This window comes from Aplosporella prunicola (assembly GCF_010093885.1).
Source record: "Aplosporella prunicola CBS 121167 unplaced genomic scaffold K452scaffold_17, whole genome shotgun sequence".
In the NCBI taxonomy this organism is placed as follows: Eukaryota; Fungi; Ascomycota; class Dothideomycetes; order Botryosphaeriales; family Aplosporellaceae; genus Aplosporella; species Aplosporella prunicola.
The window spans coordinates 187,899-211,126 of record NW_022983545.1 but is presented as its reverse complement, the minus strand read 5'-3'; the positions used below and the strand labels follow the sequence as shown (position 1 = coordinate 211,126).

The 23,228-nt window shown below is 57.5% G+C and overlaps 8 protein-coding genes across 8 annotated transcripts; 4 read left to right on the top strand and 4 right to left on the bottom strand.

Moving 5' to 3' along the window:
* Positions 1-3,560: 3,560 nt before the first annotated feature.
* Positions 3,561-4,770, bottom strand: K452DRAFT_359851 (uncharacterized protein; the record flags this gene model as incomplete). The annotated part of the gene is made up of 2 exons (XM_033546300.1): positions 4,589-4,770; positions 3,561-4,535 (listed from the first exon to the last, which is right to left on the bottom strand). Exons 1-2 carry the CDS (start codon positions 4,730-4,732, stop codon positions 3,561-3,563), a joined length of 1,119 nt encoding a protein of 372 aa, XP_033395891.1. The 5' UTR covers positions 4,733-4,770.
* Positions 4,771-4,881: 111 nt separating this feature from the next.
* Positions 4,882-6,618, bottom strand: K452DRAFT_52298 (uncharacterized protein). Its single transcript, XM_033546787.1, has 2 exons — positions 5,717-6,618; positions 4,882-5,642 (listed from the first exon to the last, which is right to left on the bottom strand). Exons 1-2 carry the CDS (start codon positions 6,497-6,499, stop codon positions 5,031-5,033), a joined length of 1,395 nt encoding a protein of 464 aa, XP_033395890.1. The 5' UTR covers positions 6,500-6,618; the 3' UTR covers positions 4,882-5,030.
* Positions 6,619-6,856: 238 nt separating this feature from the next.
* On the bottom strand, positions 6,857-7,453 carry K452DRAFT_52313 (uncharacterized protein). The gene has a single exon (XM_033546788.1). It carries the CDS (start codon positions 7,343-7,345, stop codon positions 6,974-6,976), a length of 372 nt encoding a protein of 123 aa, XP_033395889.1. The 5' UTR covers positions 7,346-7,453; the 3' UTR covers positions 6,857-6,973.
* Positions 7,454-7,561: 108 nt separating this feature from the next.
* On the bottom strand, positions 7,562-12,822 carry K452DRAFT_230572 (uncharacterized protein; the record flags this gene model as incomplete). Its single annotated transcript, XM_033537106.1, has 3 exons — positions 7,562-8,684; positions 8,742-12,388; positions 12,463-12,822. The coding sequence occupies 3 exons, from the start codon at positions 12,820-12,822 to the stop codon at positions 7,562-7,564; spliced, it is 5,130 nt and encodes a 1,709-aa protein (XP_033395888.1).
* A 593-nt stretch (positions 12,823-13,415) lies between these two features.
* Positions 13,416-15,034, top strand: K452DRAFT_319720 (uncharacterized protein; the record flags this gene model as incomplete). Its single annotated transcript, XM_033544261.1, has 2 exons — positions 13,416-13,642; positions 13,751-15,034. 2 exons carry the CDS (start codon positions 13,416-13,418, stop codon positions 14,940-14,942), a joined length of 1,419 nt encoding a protein of 472 aa, XP_033395887.1. The 3' UTR covers positions 14,943-15,034.
* A 542-nt stretch (positions 15,035-15,576) lies between these two features.
* On the top strand, positions 15,577-16,237 carry K452DRAFT_288941 (uncharacterized protein). The gene has a single exon (XM_033540751.1). It carries the CDS (start codon positions 15,992-15,994, stop codon positions 16,190-16,192), a length of 201 nt encoding a protein of 66 aa, XP_033395886.1. The 5' UTR covers positions 15,577-15,991; the 3' UTR covers positions 16,193-16,237.
* A 650-nt stretch (positions 16,238-16,887) lies between these two features.
* On the top strand, positions 16,888-19,676 carry K452DRAFT_299565 (uncharacterized protein; the record flags this gene model as incomplete). The annotated part of the gene is made up of 4 exons (XM_033542240.1): positions 16,888-17,259; positions 17,321-17,671; positions 17,750-18,808; positions 18,882-19,676. 4 exons carry the CDS (start codon positions 16,888-16,890, stop codon positions 19,674-19,676), a joined length of 2,577 nt encoding a protein of 858 aa, XP_033395885.1.
* A 1,286-nt stretch (positions 19,677-20,962) lies between these two features.
* Positions 20,963-22,598, top strand: K452DRAFT_299564 (uncharacterized protein; the record flags this gene model as incomplete). The annotated part of the gene is made up of 3 exons (XM_033542239.1): positions 20,963-21,112; positions 21,167-21,842; positions 21,919-22,598. The coding sequence occupies 3 exons, from the start codon at positions 20,963-20,965 to the stop codon at positions 22,596-22,598; spliced, it is 1,506 nt and encodes a 501-aa protein (XP_033395884.1).
* Between the last annotated feature and the right edge of the window lie 630 nt (positions 22,599-23,228).

Genomic DNA, 23,228 nt, shown 5'->3' with positions numbered 1-23,228 from the left:
GTCTTCCGTTTTCGAAGTTGGAATGCGGCTACCAAATCCTCCGTTTACAGACCATTCACTATGCATTCCATAGGGGAACTTTAAATACTGGTCACAAGACAAATCAGCGCGCGAAATTGCTGAGAATCAATTCGTCCCACGCTATATTCTACTACACTCAGCACCCAGCAACCACCACTGATCCAACCGCACCAATGAAGTCTCCCAAAGCCAAACCAGCAAGTGCACTAGAGCCAGCATTCTTAAAAGTATCCCCGCGTCCATAAATCCGCACAATACCACAGCCCTGCTTTCCGCACGCGCAAGCACAAGCGCGTCCTCACCCTCGGCTCCGCCCTCGCCCAAGCTCAGGTCATATAAAGCGTATGCAGGCTCATAATGTACCCATCTCAACAGCCACCAGCGATCAAGCACAGCACATGCACCAGCAACGCCCTATATGGCGTGAGAATCTCCGTATGAATTTGAGATCTTGTGGAAATCCCACCGAAATTCTTGCAGGAAAGCTCCTGCAACTAAGTTCTCCAGTACGAGTTTGTATGCTTGGGGACGTGGTGGTGTTGAAGATTATTGCTCGCTGAATACGGCATGCATCACTATCTCATGTAGGTGTTGTCCAGCATAATCACGCATAAAGGCTTCTAGTGCAACCCCTCAAACGAGGCGAACGCTGCATGAAACTGTCCGCAAGGCACAGCTGAGCGGAAGCGGCCTTTTCGTGAACCACCTTAATCCGCTTTGACAAAGCGTGGCAAAGTAGCTGATGGAAAAGCTTGGTGCTGCTGGAAACTGTTCTCGACCCCGACGAGGTAGTGGGCTATGTACCTTCACGGTCTGGATTCGGAGAAAGACGGAGAGGCGGCGCCAACAGTGCGACGAGGCGCCATGATGGTGCTGAAGTATTTGCGACGGCGGCGCGGGCGGGCATAGGAGCGAAAGAGCGAGCGAACAGGAGGGCGGAATAGAGCGGAGTGTCGAAAGGTGGCTGGAGCGACGAAGCGGGTGCGCGTGGCAGTGAGTATGACGTTGACATGAAGGGTTTTTGTATACGAGCCTCTGGTACTGATGGCCCAGGCATTCTTGTCTGTCATCGCTGTTATCCGATTCATAAACGCGTTACCTTGTTTGTATACTCACAATAAGTACAAAGCGACAAGAGCAAAGCGTTTGACAGTTCATCAGTGTTAATAGCGCATGGGAAGCTACGTCACACGTGCGGGCAGCCGCAGCGGCAGCAACCTAGGTAACACACCCCAAACCCTACCTATAAAAGCCACAAGCTCCAAAACCCCAAAGAAGAACGGCCACTCGAAATAAGTGCCTCATGCCTCGTGGCGTGGTTGATTTACTCTTCGGAGTGGTCGACGCTAAAGCGGTTCAGAAAAACAAAAACAGATAAAATACCTTCTGCCTTTGCCGTGATAGCTTGGTTAATTATACTCGAGGTTGTTTGTTCGACTTTCTCTTTATTTTTATTTTTTGCTTTTTTGAAATTTTTGATTAGAAATCGGGGTGGGTGAGTGCAGAGGGTAGGGTATGGATAGGCATGCATTAACACAACTCCCCATGACGCTTCACTTCGCACCCACAATATGCTGAAGCTGCCGTTTTGTACTTGAGCCCCAGTTTTGAGCAAGTCGATGTTGGTGTTTTTACAGCTATAAATCTTTCCACTGGCCCACCCACCCTCAAGTTCTCAACTCCACTCACATCTAGAAGAGGCCTCACCGTACTAATTCTGATGTACCAGGCACTGTCATTCTCCGGGACTGTCATATAACCTCTTTCCACTTCTGAGTTCAGCCCAAAACAGTTACACACGCCACCTCACTCACAACTCGATAGGAGTAGTGGAAGCAAGGAACAACATCTATGATAAGCACCACAACAACCTACAAACGCCACCCCTCATCGCCTCCTGCTTTTGGCGATGCTCATCATGCCCTGCATGTAGCGCTACAGAGGCGAAATCACTAAGTTTTGGATTCAGTAACGTACTTCTTGTTTGATGCATGCTTTCTCCCGTGTACATCCAGCACTCTTATCCGAATATCTTGCGCTCTTAGAGCCATACCGACTCTGTAATGCGCAAGATATGGGAGCAAGTTGCTTTGGCTTTGATGGGAACTTTATATACCTGAGCCTGATCCACTGATTTCTAAGAAGTCTCGGTGAGTATCTTCGCTTCGTCAGTTTTCGGTCGAGTGCGGCATGTAGGACAGTATTGCTGCTTCACTGAACAGCCATAACCCAACCCCACGACCTCAGCCTCTTCAAAAGCCGTATAAATGAACAACCGCGCGCTGTCGACAGCATAAGCTATACCAGCGCCAATATAAACACCCACAAAATCCAGCGCACCAACCCGTACATCCCCACACTTCACCTCATTCCGTAAGATAGCAGTCCCAACCATATCTAATCCAGAAACACTTACAACCACATTCGCAACCATCTCGATGGCGAACAGCAAAAAATACGTTGAAAATCCACAAGCGCACTATTTAAGCCCCCCAACTGACCCCAACAGCGCAATCCCAAGCATTTTCTCGTAGAATATTCGCCAGGTTTACAATTAATCAAAACGGATCTGCGATCAAGGCGGCTAACCGCGCACCACCACACCCCACATTCAGCAACAAACAACCTTCAACTCGCAGAGCCCATCTGCAGGTATGCTCGCTCCCATTTCGGTAATAAAAACTACCACATCCAGAAAACGCCGCCCACCACCATCCCCCCACCATCACCACAACAACCACTCCTACCAGCAGCAAGCACACCTCTTCAACCACTAAGCCCTCTACCCGCGTCCATCAAAGCCAAAAACACGAAATCACAAAGCCAGTGCCACCAGCAACCGATTCCGGTTGATTTTCCAGTGGAGTACGCTGCCCCAATCATAGCTGCATTGGTTGGCCTTTGAGACTGCGTTAAGGGCCTGGCGTACAAGGCCGTCTTTTATGCTAGAGGTAGGTTTGGTCGTCTTGCGCTGTTGCACCATCACGCCCACGCCCACACCCATGTCCACGCCCCTCCCCACCACAAAAGCCACAATAACCGTCACCATGTCCACGCTTACGCTCCCGACGCACCGCGCTCCACCACTCTCAACTAAGTTAAAGAGGCAGTCAACGCCGGGGCCCTCACCTCTCCATCTCACACACCACCCCCACCCAACAGTAGCATTAGCAGCAATACCACCGCCGCAACGCATCGCATCGCAATACAGCACACCACCACGTCCAGCAAATGCCCATCTGCACCACTTTCACACAACCGACTCACACCACCACCTCCACCACTACAACAACACCCACAACTACAGCCTAAGCCGCCGTGCATCCGCTTCGTCGCGACCCGGAGGAGACGCAAACTGCGCATAGGTGCTGCATCCCTATTATCTCTTTAACTTGTTCTTGGTAGTGTTTGGGACCCGGCAGTGCTGGTGGTGGTGGAAGCGGCACTGTACTTTCGTGGTTGCATATAGATAAGTAGCCTAGTTCCTCTACACATACCCCCCCTCCCCACCACCCACCGCCCGCCACCACCACCACGACCTACTCCCTCCACCGCAGCGACCACGTCTCCCTGCCCTTCCTAAACGGCACCACCCTCGCCGCCCCCTCCCCCTCCCCCCCAACAACATCCACAACCCTCTCCCCCTCCCACGCAAGCCTAAACCCACTCTCCCTGCTCCCCTCCGGCAGTTTGTAAAACCGCCTCCCCGCCTGACCCAAAAACCCCTCCAACCACTCGACCCCGACCTCCTCCTCGCTTAACCACCCCCGCTCCACCGCCCCCGCCACCGCGTCCAGCACCAACTGCGACGCATACGGCTGGGTGAACACGCCGGCCGGGGCGGCCGTGCCCGCGGGCGCGCTCTTCGCTTCAGCAGCGTGCGGCGCGCTGTCAGTGCCGAGGAAGAACTTGGGCTCGCCGCTGACGACAGCCTTGAGCAGCGCGATGCGGTCGCCTGGCAGCTTGGCGACGGGCTTGCAGAAGTGCAGCGCGTTGCCGACGACGTCGTCGACGGTCAGGATGAGGTGGTGCGGGGTGATGGTGGCCGCGACGGTGGGGCCGCAGTTGCGGACAGCGGCGACGGCGGCGGCTGTCGTGCAGTGTTCGAGGACGATGCGCAGGCGCGGGAAGGCGGCGTGCAGCTCGCGCAGCGTGGGCAGGAAGCGCTCTTCGGCGTTCAGCACCGTGATGTCGCCCCCCTCGCCGTTGGGCCCGCTCGACGCCGGCACCTCCCCGTGCAGGTTCAGCACCAGGTCCTGCCGCTCCATTTCCGCGAACACCGGGTAGAAGGCCTTGTAGTCGAGGACGCCGGCCGCCGAGTTGGTCGTCACGCCCGCGGGGTAGGACTTTACGCCTGCGAGGCCGGCGGCTTTGGCTTCGATGATGGTGGCGGGCGTGATGGAGGGGTGCAGGTAGAGCGACATTAGGAAGGTTACGTTGGGCTCGAGGGCTTGCAGGCGCGCTTTGTAGGCTTGCGCGGCCGCGACTGTCGTGATGGGGGGGACGAGGTTGGGCTGCGTGTGGTGTTAGTTTTGTTTTCTTTCTATCTCTCTCTGAGTGTGTGCACCATAACAAACACAGTGTCGACGCCGCCCTTCCTAATCGTCGGCACCACCGTCTCCATCATGGCCCCATCGCGCAAATGCACATGCATATCCGCCGACGGCGGCAGCTCGAGGCCATTGAACCTGTCGACAAGGGGCGGCGGCATGGCGGAATCGGTCTTGATGTTTCAATTGCGGGGTGAGGATGGATGGAGGTGGGGTTGGTTCCGTCCATAGGTTGGAAGCTCAAATTTCCCCGGCGTTAAGGCCCGGACTTTACGTATTTGTTGCCCGCTGCCGCCGCATCTATCTTCTCCTACTCCTAATCCTACATGCACCACCACCACCTTCTTCAGTCCCGAAAATACTACTACAAGCGCGCGCGCATATGCACAGTCCCTCCCCTGCCTCTCCCAGAAAACTACCTACCTAGCTAGACAGATAGACAACAAACATTCCTCCCCTTTACTCGCGCGACCTCCGCCTCCGCTGCTGGCGCTCCAGCCGCGCCTGCTGGTCCTCCAACGCCCGCCTCTTCTCGTACTCCTCGGCCCTCTTCAAAAAGTCCTTGCTATGGCCCGTCTTCGCCGACGGCTTATCGTCGACCAAGCCAGCGCGCGTCTTTGCGTTCTGGATGCCCTCGCTAATCTCCTTGCTCGTGTTGCGGAAGCTCTTGCGCGCGCCCGAAAGCATGCCGCCGTCCTTGGGCTCGGCCGTGGCCTCGGGCCCCGCCTCCTGCACCGTCGACTTCACCGTCGGCGGCTGGTATCCGAAGCCCGGGCGCGACGTCGCCGTCGTGTTGATGGTCGTGGGCCCGCTGGCCCCGCTGCCGTCGTCGCTGCTGAACGGGTTGACTGGCGCTGCCACAATGGGCGCCAGGCCCAGCTTCTCGCGCACAGCCGGGGTCTGCAGCACGCGCGCCTGCACCATGCCCAGGAACGAGGCCGTCACGAACGAGAGCACCACCGACGCCGGCTGCGCAAACGTGAAGACCACGGCAAGCGACGGCATGATATATAGCAGGAACTTGCGCTGCAGCCCCGTGAGCGTCTGAATGGCGCCCGTTTCGCCGCCGCGCTGTGAAATGCAATCGTCAGCAATCGTGCCCAAATGACAATGGCCTCGCGCTCCAGGCCGCCTCGCCCACTCACCTTAGCCACGAAGTGGATCATGGCACCAAAGCCAAGGGGCAGCAGAAAATAAGGGTCCGAGAGGGTAAGGTCCTTGACCCAGAGGAAGCCGCCAGTCTCAAAGCCCGGGACCGGCAGCGCCGACATGCCGCGCAGCAGCTTCCAGGTGCAATAACCGGTGACAGCCTGCACAACCGGGGCCACAAAAGCCTTGACGGGGTTGATACCGGCGGCCTTGTAGACCTGCATGAGCTCGCTGCGCGCCATCATCATTTCCTCGGTGTTGCCCGCGGCGCGAGCGGCCTGCATGCGCGCGTTGATGGGCGCCACGACCGTCTTCATCGCCCCCTGCCGCGCCCCAATGTCCGACGTCATGGCGAAGATCCTGAATAGGCCGGCGCGCACCACTATCGCCGTCAGCATGATGCTGGCCCACCACGGCGTGCCCGCAAACACGTGCACGTGCTCCAGAAGCCACTGGATGCAGCTTGTCGGGCCCCACCCGTAGTCCAGCCCAATGGCCTTCAGGTATCCAATCTGCTCGGGCATCGTCGAGATCATATTGGAGAGGAACGCGTCCGACACGACGTCCAGGTTCGTCGTCGCCTGCGTGGCTGCGTCGGCGCCAGGCATGCCAGCCGCGGCGCTCGCGGCCGTCGCGTTCTCTGTTGCTGCGGGAGCCGCTGCTGCGGCGGCGGCGGTGGTGGCGGGTGTCGTCGAAGCATACCTCACAGCCGCGGCAGCGGGCGCGAAAGCAAGCGGCTTGCGGAGGCCCAGCGCAGGCGAGGTCGACAGGATGTTCATGCGGGGACGGGTAGCATACTGGCGCGCAGCAGCCGCAACGGGGGAGGTAGAGAACTAGTTGCGCAGCACAGCAGTCAGCAAATCAATTCAAGCAACCAAACATCCAACAACAGCAAGCAAGCAAGCCCGCCCTCCCCCAAAAAGAAGAAAACAACAGCAGCATACAAGCCTGTTACGAGCGCACAGCGAGCGAGCAAGCGCGCAATTGGCGGGCCGCAGCCCTCCTCTGGCAGGAATCATGGTGGCGGGGGTGCTGAGAGTTTGCGCGGGCGCGGACAAAAACGGGCAGACTACGACGACGATAGTTCGAAGTTCAGTCGTGAGTGAGGCCAGAAATTTTGGCGCCTGTCGTCCGCCGTACTGTACCGCCGATCTCCGCGCCGGAGGCTCTCCGCAATCACTAACTGCTATTGCACTGCACTGCTAACTAGTCACTATTGTTACTACTGTTACATACCTACTACAATCAATCAATCAATCATACACACACCCAAAATAAAACCAAACCACAAAAAATAAAAAATAAGAGAAAAGCCAGACCCAAGAAAGAAGCACAAAACGAAACCCCAATCCAATCCCACCCCACTCTCCCACCGCAGCAGCGTCAGCAACAGCAAACAAAGCTTCCATAGTTATAATATGCGCAAAAAGAAGAAGAAGAAGAAGCAGCTTAAGCACAAACCCCCTTATTTTAACCCACGCCATCCCTTCACACCCACCAAGAACAAAGAACAGCAGCAGCAGTAAACAGCAACAAGCAAGCAAGCAAGCACCCCATGTTATCGCCCAATCGCCCATATCGCCGCCGTCCATCCATCCATCCCGTCCGCCCAGCCATCCAGCCATCCAGCCATCCAGCCATGCTTACGTAGTCATACAGCCCGCCCCAACGGCAGCAGCCAGCCAGCCAGCTAATCATCCAGCAAATAATTATGGTATAACAGCATCCGTCCATCCATCCATCCATCCATCCGTCCCTCATCGAGCTCAGTAAGAATATCCACCCAATCAAATCAGGCCAACCCAACCCAACCAACTTCACCCACCCACTTACCCACTCATTCACTCATCACCCCTAGAAAACAGCTCTCCAACCCCCTCTCCCTCTCCCTCCTTCCCATCGCCCTCTCCCCCATCACTCCTCGCCTTCTCCGTCAGCGCCAACGCATCCGCCGCATGGCTCGGCGGCGGCTGATCGTCCCCATCAGCCGTATACTCTGCGAAGAGGTCGCGCATGCCCATGGCTCCCAGGCCTGCGTCGCTGCCCGCGCTCGACTGGAATAGGTTCCTGACCGGGCTGGCTGAGACGCCGCCGTCGACGCCAAAGGACGCGCCTCCGAAGAACGCTGGGTCCATGTTCGGCGGCGGAGGGCTTGCGGGATGGAATGGTGGAGAGGCGACGGCGCGCGCGTGCGGCGCGAATGCCGTGGACGGGTCGAAGGTGCCGAGCGTGCTGCCTGTTGAGGTTGCGAGTGCCGAGGCTGCGTTGTATGCCGATGAGGTTGCGCTTGGGTAGGAGAACGTCGGGTGCGAGGCTGTCGTGTTGGGTGTGTCGCCAATGCTCATGCCATGCGGAAGGCCCGGCGGAGTGTGTGAAGGCTCTTGTGGCCCGAGCCCTGTGCGGCTGCCGATGCTGTTGCGCTTGCTCATGTCTTTGTCTTTGTTCTTGAATTGGTGCGGCCGCGTGCGCAGGTGTTGCGGCAGGTCGTCGGGGTTGTCGATGCCCAACTGGGCCATCATCTTTTGCTGCTTTGTTGGACGAGGTTTGCGCGTGGATAGCGAGACTTCGACCTTTGGTGGCGGCTCTGGCGCGACAGGTGCCCACTTATGCAATTCTTGCCGGAAGAAATTCGTTTCAGGAGCGAGCAGGATATCAGCACCCTCCAGCTTACGAAGGTAGAATCGCTGCGTCGTGAGTTCGTCGGGATTAGAGAGCATGGGATTGACGTAGGTCGAGATGAATTGCCGGAAGTCGGCTGCCGTCTTGATAATGTTAGACAGGCACTCCTCTTCCTCGGGCTGGAAGGGCAAGTTGGGCAGCTCGTCCTGCCAACCCTCGAGCTCTTCCAACTTGGGACGCGTGGCATCGCGGGGAATCTTGACGCGGTAGTCGCAGATAGGGCAGGTATATTTATCGTCCTCCTTGACTTTGCCGCGCGCAATCTTCAAGCATTTGCCGTGGTACCTGTATGACGGTTAACAAACTCCCAAACCTCTCCGAAGCACCATTGATGCAACTTACCATTCGTGGCAGAGCTCGCACTCAATCATCATGCCAGCCTCAGGCTTGCGGCAAATACAGAAGACATCGCGCGTCGACCCTGCTCCGTTGCCATCCTCCGACGTAGGCGTGTGCTCCCTTGACGCCGGCTCAACCGGCATGCGCGGTTGATCGTTCAAGTCAAAACAAGCTTCGTTCCTTGCCGCTACTATGTCCATGTGTTGTTGCAAGATGTGCAAAGGGGCATTGGCCTTACCAAACAACTTTTTACCACGACGCATCCAGTCCTCATGCCGCTTCTGTTCTCTTTCAAGGTCAATAGTGCCAGGCGGCTTGCTGTTGAGCTCACTGAGAGCCTCCATAGCCTCGCGGACTTCTTTGTACATTGGGCGCCTGCGGAAGTCGGGATCTTTGCTGCGTTCGTACAGCGCTTTGATCTGGTCTTGCGCGTCCCGTTGCTTCTTGAGAATGGCTTCGACCTTGGCGAGCGTCTCTGGCGTGACAGGCAGGTGCTTCGCCTGAGCAGAGAGGGCATCCAACTGTTGATAGTTGATGATCTCAGCAGCCATGACTTCGGTCGCTGTCTTTTCCCAGACCTCGCCCTTGGCCATCTCCTCCTTAAGGAAGATCATGTTGACCTCAGCATCTGGAATACCTATGTCGAGACCGCGCTTGATGAAGTCGCTTATGTCTTGTAGCGAGTGCATGCGTTCACGGTAAGAACGTGCCTCGTCGAACCACTTAAGATGCTGCAGCATCTTGTCGAGCTGCTCCACTTCGGGAATGTCCAGATTGAAACTGCGGCCTAGCTCGAGCAGATCATCCAGGTCTTGAGTGGGGCGCACAGCGGTGTGTTGTGACTCCTGGAGAATAGTCTGAGCACGCCCCTGGAAGTCGGCGATGCTGTCGACATGTTCTTGCAACACAGCAATCTCAGGGCATTCAAACGAAATCTCCTCTGCTTCGGCGAGAAGCTTTTTCAAGTTCTCGACCTTGCGCAGCTCTTTCTCCTTCTCCTCCTGTTCTATCGCTGCTCTGTTGCCGATGGATTTACGAGAAGACCGTTCGTTCTTCCGGCGGTTCTGCTGTTTGCGAGTTGTAAATGCTGTAGCCTTATCAACCCACTCATTGCAGCGATCGACGTATCGTTTCAGTTCAGGCAGTGCGGCTAGCGGCCAGGGAATTTTCTCGCCGTCACTGAGAAACTTTCGAAGTTTCTTGAGCTCTGGCTTCGGCTCATCTGCCAGGTACTTGTCGAGCTCTTCGCTCCACTCGTCCGGTTGCCTTGCCTTCTCAACGACCTTTTGCACAATACCGTCAAGTTTTGCGCCGGTCATGCGGTAAAACAAGACGTGGTCGCTATTCGCGCCCGAGAAGCGGTGTTCCTCTGGTGCATCGCAGCAGTCAAACGTCCCTGCATGAAGCAAACATGCCACCTTTCCGGACCTCCTGCAGACGAAGCGTGACAGATAACCGAAAGCCTTGCAGTAACTGCACAAGTAGTCGTCCTCTGAGAGATCCTGCTCGTCAATCTCGAAGCCAATTTCGCAATGTCCCCTTGCGCCCAATTCTATCCTGCAAGGTGACATGCTGACGGCCTTGTGCCGTTCCAAGAAAGTCTCTCGTGCGTTCATTTCTCGTGTTCGCATTCTTTCTAGCGCCGGACCTAGCCATTTAGCGATTTTGATCGATATGTCTCTACTCGCGGCAGCAGTAAGCAAAAGCTCATCATGTGAGAAGCAAGGCTGGCGTCTGAAGTCTTGGAGACGCTGCACGCCTTCCTCGCCCCAGGGCTCCCAATCCGGCGGAGAGAAATTAACAGCTTCATTGAAGTTGAAGCCGTGATTAAATCCGGCATGGTATGCCTGGGGGAAGGTAACGACAAATTGTCCTGCGCGCTGGTCCAACGCGTACACTCTCACTCCAGCCTTCTTCAGATGATCCGGGGTGAGAAGAGTGACCAGTTGGAACAAGAGATCGGGCTGCGTCTCGAATAGCTCAGGAACAGCCTCACGCATTGCATTCTCAAACTTCTCAGCATCCTCTCCTGGAACACCGTACCACGTCTTAGTCGCACCAAAGTGCTGGTAGTTGGCAGAGTAGCTGTAATGGTCTTCATTATGCCAACAGAATGTCGAGAAGCACATCCCGACGTAAAGCCAAGGGACCGTCATGCCAGAGATATCCGACTTGATATGGCGGAAAAGAGATTCCGGATGCAAGGGCAGGATATTAAGGTTCCATGGATCGGTCGCGTACGGATTTCTCGGGTTCTTCTCCAGTGTGGGAAAGCCGCTGCCGTGCGTCGTGACGTGTACATCAGCGCCATATTCAACCTCCGGAACCGACTCTGTGACGTTTTCAACGAGTTTCCAAAACTCGCGCTCGACGTCGTCTTCGTTGACTGGTCTCTGCGAATTGAGCACAGGGTCGTACTGCCTCTTGTCACGGAAATGTTGTTGCCTAAATGCCATATCTTTCTGCTGAAACTCCTTGAGGGAGTAGACGCCACCCTCGTCGAAGCCAAACTCGCCATCGCCGACAAGGCAGCGAGGGCAATGCCAGTCATAGTCCGGTGTGGTCTTGAGCGGAGGCTCGAGACAGTGGCGATGGTATCCCGCATCGCAACTATCGCAGAGAAGAATACTCGTCGGATCGTTGCTTTTGCCGCAGGTCTCGCAAAAGTCTCCGGGCTTTTCCCTGGACCGGTCTCTGACCAGCGGGCGTGTAGACGTTGGTACGCGCGGCTGAGTCATGTGGGAGCCGGCAACAGTCGGCGCCGCATCCTTCCTTAGACGCTTACTGCGTCTGCCTGAAGCATCAGAGTCGCCATTCGTCTGAGACTCGGAGTCTTCAGAGAGCTGGCGCTTCAAGTGGCTAAACTGACCATTGGAGATGGGTGTTGTGAATCCAGGTGGTCGGAAGTCCGGGGTGTTCTTCGCGGATAGCGTCAGCGGGCTCTCGCCTAAGCGTTGCGGTGTCGAACGGGCGGATTCGCTTTGGGGACGCTGGGGGCCATTAGACGCGTTGATCGCTGAGAACGAGCCAGTAGGTGTCGCTGCTGGAGACTGATGATTTACGGCGGTAAATCCACCACTGTTAACAGCCGTGAAACCAGAAGGCTTGATCGGATCCGCTGGCGGCGGCAAGGGGGTTGTGCTTTCATGTATCGAAGCGTTCAGCGCCGCCGAAGCGCGGGCGGTGGGCGACTCAGGCTGCGTGTTGCTCGGGGGCGTCTGTCCCTGCGGTCTCTTCAGTGGTGATGGCGCAGGCGAGGGAGTAAACGGACCGCCGTTCTCTTCGAGGATTGCTCGCTGGACCGCGGGTCCTGCGATGCGCCGGTATTCCTCGTACGGATGGAGCCACTTCTGGTAGGAATTCTTCAGAGATGTCGACAGGGAAGACATAATCTTGCCGCTGTATCCCAAATCCCGCCCAATCTCAGCCCATTTCTTCTGCTTGCAAACTCGCTCAAACCCGCCGCGAGTTTCGACAGCCTTCTTCAGTTTGTATAGATCCAGGGGCCGCTTGTCGACGCTGGGAAAGCGGTTGAGGTTGTTGCCGCGCGATCGATGGAATTTCGACAGCTGGTCTAGGTAGTCGAGATTCGCGCGGGTGCCGCCTTCGACGGTGTTGAGCGCCTGTTTGCGCGTACGGAAATGGAATCGCTGTAGCCCATGTCAGCCCCGATTCCATCAAAGTAGTCACCTCTGCGGCCATCCACGACCCCAGACGGACGTACCTCCGTGTCAATTGCAAAATCCGGGTTCCAGCCCTCTGGCGGGATGATCTTAACAATACCATATTTCCTTCCTTCGGGCGCGATCTTGCGCATGTACTCCATTGGGTCCCTAAACTCGTCCTCTGTGGGTGTGTATGTGGGCGCCTCGTCAAGCCCGAACAATCGGCTGTTCCTCGAAACTTCGCGCGCCATGGTCGGGGTATTGCGGCGCTCGACCGTGTTCAGGTCCAAGGGCGCGGCTTTGCGCGCGCTCAGCGGGAGCAGGCTATTGGCGGCGGAGGTGCCGTTGGAATTCGCAGTGCTCGCGGCGGTCGTGGCGGCGGCGGTCGCAGCGGCGGTGGTGGTCGTAGAACCGCCCATCTTGCCCATCTTGCCGGTGGTGGCGGACGTCGAGGGCTGAGCTGGGCTTGCGCGAAAGGTGTGCATTTGGCCGACGGAGGGACCTGGTGCGGCGGCTGAAGAGACGGCCATGGTGGACCGACAGCAGCCGGAAGCGGCCGTGAGGCGGGGCGTGGATGCAGAGGCCTTTGGGTGGTGTCGGGGCGCTCGCGTGAGGCAGAGGGAGCGGTGGTGAGAAGCTAGGCCGGGGGGGTTCGTGGTGATGCGAGGGCGTGGTGGGCTCACGGGCCGAGCATCTGGGTATTCTGCAGCAGCCAGCGGCAGCAGCTCAGGTCCGGGGCCGGGGGGAACTCGGAGGCGTAAGCGGGAGGTGGAAGAAAGCCACGCAGCGGTGCTACGGGCCTCGTGTGTCTGGTCAGGCGAGAATTGCTTTGTGTATGGCGCGGGAGGGGAGTGCAGGGCAGCAAAGTAAGTCAAGCAAGGTTTGAGGCGGAAAGAATGAATGCCACCCGCGGCATGGCTAAGCCCAACCGGGCCCGGCTAGCTGGCTGATGCATGCAGCGGCAGCAGCAACCTCCACTGTATACCAACAGCAACAGCACTCCCGCAACCCCATGGACAAGCCCATCCCCGCCTTCTACTGCTGCTATTTGCTGCGCTCCACCGTCCGCCCTAGCAGACTCTACGTCGGCTCCACCAACCATCCCGTGCGCCGCCTGAAGCAGCACAACGGCCAGACCATCGGGGGCGCCGCCCGCACCAAACGCAATGACCTGCGTCCGTGGGAGATGACATGCCTGGTCACCGGCTTCCCCTCGCGTCTCGCCGCGCTGCAATTTGAGTGAGTCTGAAGTCACGTGATACCGCATGGTTGCCTCAGGCACTACCAATCATATGTATATATACTATCTAGGAATCCCAGCTGATTGACGCTTCCCTCACTTCCTAGATGGGCCTGGCAAAACACACACACAACCCACCACATCCCTGCTCCCGACCGCATCACCACCCTCACCACCAAATCTCGCTACAACAGACGTACCGGCCGGCACTACAGCCGCCCCGTCCGCCCTAGGCCTACGCTCCCCAACAAGCTCGCAAACTTGCATCTGCTGCTGCGAGTGCCTAGCTTTGCCCGCTGGCCCTTGCATCTCCGCTTTTTCGCCGCAGATGTGCATGCCGCATGGCGCGCCCGTGTCGCGGCCACGCCGTTCCCACTCCGCCGAGGTGTCCGGGTAGTGCTAGAAACGCCCGAGCTGCCGCCTGCGCTGAGGCGACCAGACGTCGCTCCGGAGGAGGTAGAAGAGGCGGCGAAGCCAAAGCCGAAGGGGAAGGCGGCGTCGAAGTCAAAGTCCAAGGCCCCAGATGACGCAGCAGCAAACGCCTCTGAACTCCTCACCGGTCCCGGCCTCCCCGCCATTCCTGTTACCTACGCGCCCCTAAAACCTCATCTCACCAAATCGCTCGCGCTCCTCTCTGCTCCTTGCACTTGCGTTGTTTGTTCCTCTTCTCTGAACACCACAGACGAACTCGCCGTCGTGTGCCCGACGCCTGACTGCAGCATGGCAGCGCACCCAACCTGCCTCGCCCGCGTTTTCCTCGCCGGAGAAGGCAGTGCCGGCGCTGACGCCCTCGTCCCGCTAGAGGGCCACTGTCCAACTTGCGCCGAGCGCGTGGCGTGGTCGGACCTGATGCGTGATTTGAGTCTGCGCTTGCGGGGCGAGAAGGAGGTCGCGGTGCTCTTTAAGCCGAAGAGGAGGAAGAAGGGCGAGGAGGCCGTGGAGGAGGACGAAGATGAAGAGCCGCCGGATGAGGACGAGCCGTTGCCTGAGAACGGGGACGAGAGCGAGAATGCAGAGATGTCGGAGGAGGGTAGCGATGACGGGTTCACCCCGATCGAGGAGCTCGAGGACCCTGCTCCGCCGGCTCCGCGACGCGGGCGTCCCAAGAAGACTCCTGCGTCGCCTGCTGCCAAGAAGACAGCGAAGAAACCGGCGGCGAATAAGCCGACTGCTGCGAAGAAAGCGGCTGCGGAGAAGCCTGCTAAGCAGCCTAAGGCTAAGATACCCTCCCCGCGCCTAAAGCGCAAGAAGGATGTCATATCCGACAGCGACTGGGACGATGCCGAGATCGTGGAGTAGGGCTGTGCAGGTCGGGACAGTGGTGTATGATTAGAAAAATAGGCATTGGCCGTTACAAAGCCAGATAGACGGATGAAATGATGACACGGCCTCGTCTTACTCACCTTCCGCTTTCTTTTGCGCTGGCCGTCGCTAGAAAAAGCATGAAGCGATTGCTTGTCGCGCGCGCTTTGCTGCTGCTGCTGTCGTTATCATTGTCGCCATTGCAACTGGTGCCCACTAGCTCAGAAGCCCAAGCCTATGAGGCTTTGAGACACCAGTGACGCGCCTGAGAACCGCAGCTGGCGCACCGATTGGCCTTACGCGTGGAGGGTCGCTCGCCGCGGCTCGCCGCGCGACGCGAGTCGATTTTCCAGCGTGGTCGAGCCGTGAAGAGGCGTAGCTAGCTGCAGGCCAAAGATGCGCTCTCGTGCAGCAAGACAGCGCATTCCGGCAGATTTGGTGTAGGTGTAGGAAGACGAAGGCAGTGCGAGGCGCGAGGTCGTGTAGCGCGCGCGATGATCGACGCGGCAGGGCGGGCTGGCGGCGCGTCGTGCGTCGTGGTGGGGTCGTGGGGCGTGCGTGCACCCTGGCACGGCTAGGCGTGGGCGGGCCGCGAGCGACGTCGTCTCATGCTTCTTTGCACGGCAGGTCCCCAACTTCTGGCATTTTGTTTGCGCAATTGTTGCTGTGATTGTGGGGGGGTGTACTGGAGCGATCTTGAAGCGGGAGTGTGCTGCGAAGGGCTTGTTTGCGGTTTGTTATTGCTTTCTTTGCGTGTGGTGGGTGGGTTTTTAAAAGTAGGTCTCTGCGCGCGGTTGCTGCTGCTTCTGCTGCTTGGTGGTGTGGTTTTTGTTTTTTGCTCTAGCTTTGGAGTTTGGGATCTATATTCTTGCTCTTCTTATGGTGCTTTTATATGGAATTTCTCGTTATATCTTGGCTGCGCGGGTCCAGGGTAGGTTCAGCATCGCCTTTGAGCTCAGCGCGAGCGATCGCTGCTTTGTTTCACGCTTCCAAGGTATACTCATATTTTTACAGTACTCGCCTCTTCGATTCTCGTAGCGGAAGCTATGTGCGCGATCCGAAGAGGCGTGGTCCTTGTTTGCTCCCTGACGTGGTCACTGTCCATGCTGGCCTTCGTGGAGCTCGCTGTTAGGAAACTTATTGTGGAACGGCGATATATAAGAGATGGCCAGACTTATACTCGCGGGCGGCATCGCCCTTCCGTAGTATTGCTGCGACTATACATCATGGCTGGCAGCCTGGTATGAGCTGCTCCAAGGATAAATGCTCTAGGACGCGCTTGTCGCCCCAGCCCGACAACACCAACTAGATTACTATAAAACAGATACTGATAGACGGGATAGCGCATGGCCACTATAGAGCATAGAGAGGCACCTACCGCGATGGCTCCGGGGTCGGGGACCTCAATGGCAGGCCATGTCGCGCGGCAACTCCCCGAGTTGTTAACATACCTAGCTTTGTCACTCACATAGGTACCTAGAGCTCATTCACTCCGACTTTGCGTCGGTGACGCTATACCTTGCAGCCGCAAGTACCAATTAGGCAGTAACTGCAGAGCTTATACACAGGCGGTCGTGCCTTCCAGACCTATCGGGCAACGCTCAGCGCGTTCACTGTCAAAGCGTTAGTTACATTCACTTCACTTCACTCACCATACCCTGCCGCGCTGCAGCGTCGCCAACGCCACACCTCCTAGAGGGGTGTAGCAACCATTTAACACAGCGCGCCGAAGCTTCCACGCCCTTCTCAACCTGCGCCGTCACTCACTTCCCACGGCCGTACATTCACTTCACTCAACACCGCTTCCCACGCTAGTAGGTATAAATACTCCCTGCCTCCCACCCCTCCAGCACCAACTTTCTTCAACTCTCAACCTCGACCTTTTCTCAAATTCACAATCTCGACTTTTTTTTTTTTTTTCCCTCCCTCACCAATTTCCAAGATGTTTTCCCTCTTCACCGGCATTCTCGGGGGTATCCTCGCGAGCTTTCATTCGGCCATCGACGCCATCGATGAGGTAGACCTCACCGACATTCTCAGCACGACGGTCCTTGGCGTCTCCAAGTTCATCGTCAAGACCACCTTCAAGATCGTCATGTGGGAAGCCCTCCGGATTTACAACGGCCACGGCAACATCGAACTTGCCCTCTCCCTGGCCTTCGCATTCCTCACAATCTGCCAAAGGGAGTTGGTCATGTTCAAGGAGACCGACCAGATGGCAGCTGCCGGCGCGGCTTCGTCGACGTCCGACCACGACGCCGACCACAAAGACGACGATGACGACAACAACGACGGCAACGATGGTGCTCGGAAGGTGCGCAAGCTCATGCTCCCTGAACCTCACTTCTAGTAGACAGTTTCTAACCACTATCAAGGGAATGCCAGGCGGCTTCATCATAAGCCCGCCACCCTCGCCCGCCCCGCAACCTCGTGCCTCGTCGCCGCACACTTCACCTGCGCCTGAGCGCCCAGCTTCACCGACGCCTGTTCCCCGCGTTTCACCCGTGCCTGCGCGCCGCACCCCTTCTACGACTGCGCGCATCACCCCATCCACGCCTGCGCGCCCCACTCCATACACTCTTGCGCGCCATGCTCCGCCCGCACTTGAGCGCCGTGCTTCACCTGCATCTGGGCGCCGTGCCTCGCTCAAGAAGGAATCTGGCGAGAAGTTGGCCGCCACTCCTCCTCCAGATATGCCGACCGTGGCCTTGAAGTTGCGCCTCCGCGTCCAGCAGCAGTAGAAGAAGGAGCAACCACAAGACTCCGTCCCTCCGCCATCCCCCCAACCCCACCAACAACAGCAGGAAGAGCAGCAGCAGCAACAGCAGGTGCATGACACCGTCCCTCCGCCGCCCGTCCAGCAGCAGGAGGAGCAAACCTCCATCCCTCCGCCGCCAGTCCACCAACACCAACACCACCACTACCAGGAGCAGCAAGAGCAGCAGGAGCAGCAGCAGGAGCAAGTCTCCGCCCCTCCGCCGGCCCTTCCCCAACAGCAGCAGCAGGTGCAAGACACCGTCCCTCCTCCGCTCGTCCACCACCAACAACAGCAGCAGGGGCAAGATTCGGTCCCTCCGCCGACCCTCCACCAACAACAACAGCAGCAGCAGCAGCAATCACAGCTGCCTGGCGCCTCCAATGCCGAGCCTGCTGACCCGACTTCTCCTGTCCCTGCGCCTGTGCCTGTTCAGACGCATTTCCTGGCCATCCCGGACTTGACTGTGCGGATGGTCCTTCTGGACATAGAGGAATCGGGAGACATGATGGAGGGCGTTGAGAAGCCCGCTGGTGTGACTGAGGAGATGGTCCCCGTCAATCCGGTGGTCCCCTGGCCTACTTTCTCTCCTCTCGTCCCTCTCCATTTTCCTTTGGACGAGAAGACGATGGAGGCTATTAACCGTGTTCCTCCAGTCAAAAAGCACGACGACGTGGAGATGAAGGACGCTGGTGTGGGTACTGCTGCAGCCAAAGTTCCCGCCGACGATGAGGAGATGGAGGACGCTGTTGCGGATGCTGCTGCAGTTAAAGTGCCCGCCGAGGACCCCATGGGCACCTCCGCTGACTCTACCTCCGCGCAACCTCCTGCTCCGTCTGGCTATGCTGGGTATGCCAATGGTTCATCCTTCCCCGCGCAGCAGACCGCCGGTCCCCAAGCACCAAACACCTCTGCTCCGCCCGCTCACCCCACCACTGGTGGGGCGATGAATGCGAGCATGTGGGCTGCCGCCATCACCACCTTACCCTCCGCTTCCGCCGGCATCCGCGCCCTCGGCATCCGCGCCCTCGGCACACATTCCCTCGGCCCCCACTCCCTCGGTGCCCGCACCCGCACCCGCACCCCAAGCACCGGCCACCCCTATTCTGTCCGCTTGGCAGGCCGTCATCCAGTCCTTGGGCGGTCCGCCGCCGCGCGCCCGCAAAGCGCCCACTCCCCAGGTGTCCACTCCCCAGGCACCCTCTCCGCAGCCTTCGGCTCCGTCTGGTCCCTCTTCACAGGCGGCGAACAATGGTACCTCCGGTGCTAGTCTCGACAAGGGCAAGGGACGCGCGACGACAGAGGCGTCGATGGAGGACGCCGGCAACTCGAGCAACGACCAGTACCAGTTCCCGAACTACAGTCGTTCTCCCCGGCCTGCGGCAGCCGGTAACCCTGCCACTCTTCCGCCTGCGCCCTCCACGGCTGCGCCCCCCACCGCTGGGCCCTCCATGGCTGGGCCCTCCACACCGTCGGCTGGCCCCTCGACTGCCCCATCGACCGCCATCACCTCCGTCCCTTCTTCGAACCCGCTCTTCAGTATGGCCACTGATGAGCAACGGGCCAAGGCGTTGAAGAACGGAATCAAAAAAGTCGATGATGCCTACAACGCAGTGGCCGTCACAAAGAAGAAAGGCTACCACTTCAACAAGGACGAGGTCGATCGCACCACCACCATCCTTGCGGAGTTCTGTCGCCACGCTCTCGAGTATGGCCACGCCGGCGTGAATTGTGGGGATCCGGTCATGTCCAAATGGTGCAGGGAGCTTTGGGCCAAAGCCGAATCGGCAGGTGTGGTAAAACTCCGCCACGACTTTCATGGCTTGCAACAAAACGCCTTGTTGGTGGAGAACCTCAAGCCCATCAAGGAGTTTGTTGGGTGGTTTGGAAGTAACGCATCCAATACGCCTGAGGAGGATATCAAGGCTCGCCCCAAGGCCAAGATTCGCGTCCCTCGCAAGGGCGGTGCTCAGTGAAGTCTCGACAGAAAAGATTCGCTGCGCTTTTCGTTGTGCCTCACTGCTACTGCACAACGCTTTCGCCTACTTCGGGCACTTCTGCTGCATCTCGTTTGGTTTTACTTTTGGATCTGGTTCTACTTTTGCCTCTTTTTCTACTTCGGCTTCAGTGTCTGGTTCTGTTTTCTCTCCGCGTTCTGCGGTTGCACTATACCCTGCTGTTCTTTCAAAATCTCAAAGACTTTGATAGAGCTTCATCGTTCTCTTTGTTTCCTGTAGGTGGGGGTTTTTTTGTAAGTAGTTGGCCGGTGGCTGCAGGACGTTTGCACATGGGTTCATGGTCTGTTGGATGGTCAGCTTTTTCGCCGCACTCGCATTACGCGACTTTTTTGCACGCTTTATTGCACGGTCGGTAACGACTTGTGCACGAGCTGTTGCAAGGTCGCGTAATGGTCCGCGGTGCGGCTGTGGAGGCTTTCGCCAGCAAACCAGGTAACCGACGTATGCAAGGTGCTGTAGCTAACGGCCAACTATAGAGAGTGGTGGTGGTGGTGTTGGTTGTTTGGTAGACGTATTTGATAGGTAGATTGAACGATGGAGCTCTTTCTTGAATATTTTTTTTGTGCTCCGTGATTAAACGCTGACTTGTAAATTCCAATGGTGCTCTGCTCTAGTGCGTCCGCAATATATACAAGATGTATGCAGGAACCTCTATAACTCCCTAAAAACCAATCAAAAGCGCGTCGATCAAGCTGTCAGCGTAGATGGCGCTAAGCCGGAATTAGAAACACCGATCGGTTACATCATAAGCCTCGGCTTTTCGGACGCGCTCGCGCTCCGAGATGACTGAGATGCCCGAACTTGGAGCAACCTCAACTCATCTATTCCGAAGTTCAAGGCTTTGGCCTAGCACAGACAATAGACCCAGGCGTGTCGATGGGTCGCAAGATGACAAACTGCCAGAGCTGCTTCACAAACGGCCAACGGCGGAATGCGAAGAGCGAGACCCTGAAGATTATATAACGGCACACAGAACCAATCAAAGCATCGAGACTCCAGCACGAGACCCTGAATCCAGCCCATCAGCTTGCTCCGCTCCATAATCATACGTCAACTCTACGCTCGGATGGCCTGTCATTTGAACCCCTCCTAACCCCTCCTTTGCCCCTTCTTGGCACATCATGCTTGTCCAGCGTCAACTACTTAAGTCTGGCGCCCGCTGCCTCTTGTCTAGTTCAGTAGCAGCGCGCTCCTCGAGACTTACAATCACACAAAGACCAGGGAAACCCATACCAGCAAGAACAATGGCGACAGCTTCAAAGATTTACCTGGACACGACGGAGCATCCCGTGTTCAGCACGCAGCTCCGCAAAGACTCCGCCGAGACGACCAGTCAGCTGCTCCAGGAAAACCACGAAGAGCACCACATCTTCTTCAACCAGTCCGGCTTCCATGTACACTCCCTTCGCCAAAAACGAACTCCAGAAACTCAAACTAACCCCCATTAGAACCACATAGTCCACCACCTCCTGACCCTCTACTCCCTGTCCGCCCCTCCATCCACCCTCCAAAGCCACTATAAAAACAACGCCTCATACCAGCGCCCCCCGGTCTCTTCTTCTGCAACTACCGTGCACGGCCTCCACGACACCGAGACATTTGCCCAGTTCCTCGGTGATGAGGCCCACTACCACGACTACCTCCTCTTCTTCCAGTCCGAAATCGAAGCCAAAGGATGGAAAGCCGTCGTGAACGAGTACCTCTTCGCAGGCGACGCGCGCGCAGACGACCTGCTCGTGCGCCTATTCGCAGGCTTCCTGCACCCGCTCATCCATCTAGGATTTGGAGTCGAGTTTGCGCAGCCGGCAGTGATAGCGGAGGCGCTAGCGCAGACTGCAGTGCACGATTGCTGGATTGGGGATTTTCTGCTCGAGAGCGAGCGCTTGGCAAGGGAAAAGCGGGATGATGGGCGAGAGGAGACGTTGGTAGGCCTGCTGGATGACATCAGGAAGGACAAGAAGCTTTCTTCCTCGGCGCACTGGGGCGACAGCAACAAGATCCGCGACGGAATCCTCAAGCGCGCGCCCGAGGAGATGTGCAAGCTCGCGAGCAGATACAACGTCTCCCCGACCGCTACACCCGACGAGCTCGAGCAGAAGACCGCCGAAATGATCAACGCCTGCGGTACGTCCTCCACCAAAAACCCCCTCAACAAACAACCCACACAACGCACCAAACTAAACTAACCCCACAACCACAGCCTACTTCACCTTAACAGCGCAGAACCCCCAAGCCAACAAACCGCCCAAATTCGACTTCTTCTACATGCACAGCCTCAACAGCAGCATCTTCTTCCCGCCCCTGCTCGCACAAACGCAATCCTGGCTCCCGCCCTCCGCCTACGCCCGCCTCCTCGCCTGGAAAGCCCGCACAGACCTCGCGCTGTACGTCTCGCGCGGCGCGCCGCCGCTGTACCCTGCCGTGCTCGCCGCCCCGCCCGCCACGCCCCGCAGCGACGGAAGCGACAGCAGCGTTGGCAGTGCCAAGCACGACGACGAGCACGCGCGATGGACGCAAGCGCTGCAGTGCGCGACGCAAATCCATGATGATGGGCACGCGTCGAAGCTGCTGCGCGCGCTGGCTGCGGGAAGAGAGGTGTGTCGCCCCTTTGAGCACAGTGATGAGTTCCCAGTCAAAGGCGACATGTGGGTCCGGGGCGCGGGGCTCGTGCTCGAGAGCGTGGAGGACGTGGTTGAGGGCCGTGGGGCCGAGGGCGAGCCGTCTTGGGTTAGGGGCTGTGGCTTCCCCGAGGCGTGGGAGAAGGTGCCGGAGGCGGAGGAGAGGTTTTGGGAGGGGGTTGGTGTGAACTTAGGTGTGGAGAGGGGTGGTGATGGGAGAGAGGGGAGAGAGGGGAGGGAGGGCAGGGAGGGCAGGCTGTGAGAGGGGTTGGTAGAGGTGTGGGTTTGTGGGTAGGGAGCTGGTCCCGATGGATTCGTCTCGACTAAGACTGTGTGCTGCGGTGTACGATATCATCTCTAATCTCCAATCTCCTTATATCACCAACTAGCTAAACGTTACTATCTCCAACACAACCAACACACCCTCCCCTATCCCCGCACTCCATCCAACCCCTCCCACAACCAACTCACCCTCCCCCATCCCCATCCCCATCCCCACATAACACAGCCTTATACACATACGTATCTAGCCAGCACCAAGCCACACCCCCATAAGCCTCAATTGCCCACACTACACTATATACACTATATACACCACTTATACCGAGCACGCCAGTTTTTTATTTCTCGTTTCTTGTTCCTTGTTTCTTGTTTTCTATGGCTGAACTGCAGTCTTGTACCGTGTTGAGCTAAAGGAAAGGTAAGGGAGGGTAAGGTGAGGTTGCGTATAATTGTTTATTTATTTATTGTTTATTGTTTGGTTTCTTGTCCTGTGTTTTTTTGCTTTGCTATGCTTTTGCTTTTGGGGGCGACGTGTGTATGTGTCTCTGTGAAAGAGAGAGAGAGTGTGTGTGTGTGAAGACGGGGTTCATTAAGGTGGGTGGGTTGTGCT

What these genes read in the sequence shown, in the direction of transcription:
- K452DRAFT_52298 (XM_033546787.1), bottom strand. Translation starts at nt 6,499, where the DNA reads ATGAACATCCTGTCGACCTCGCCTGCGCTGGGCCTCCGCAAGCCGCTT. An exon ending in TGATCCACTTCGTGGCTAAG is followed by an intron (nt 5,643 to 5,716) that starts GTGAGTGGGCGA and finishes TGCATTTCACAG; the next exon opens with CGCGGCGGCGAAACGGGCGC.
- K452DRAFT_52313 (XM_033546788.1), bottom strand. Translation starts at nt 7,345, where the DNA reads ATGGCTGGATGGCTGGGCGGACGGGATGGATGGATGGACGGCGGCGAT.
- K452DRAFT_288941 (XM_033540751.1), top strand. Translation starts at nt 15,992, where the DNA reads ATGTGCGCGATCCGAAGAGGCGTGGTCCTTGTTTGCTCCCTGACGTGG.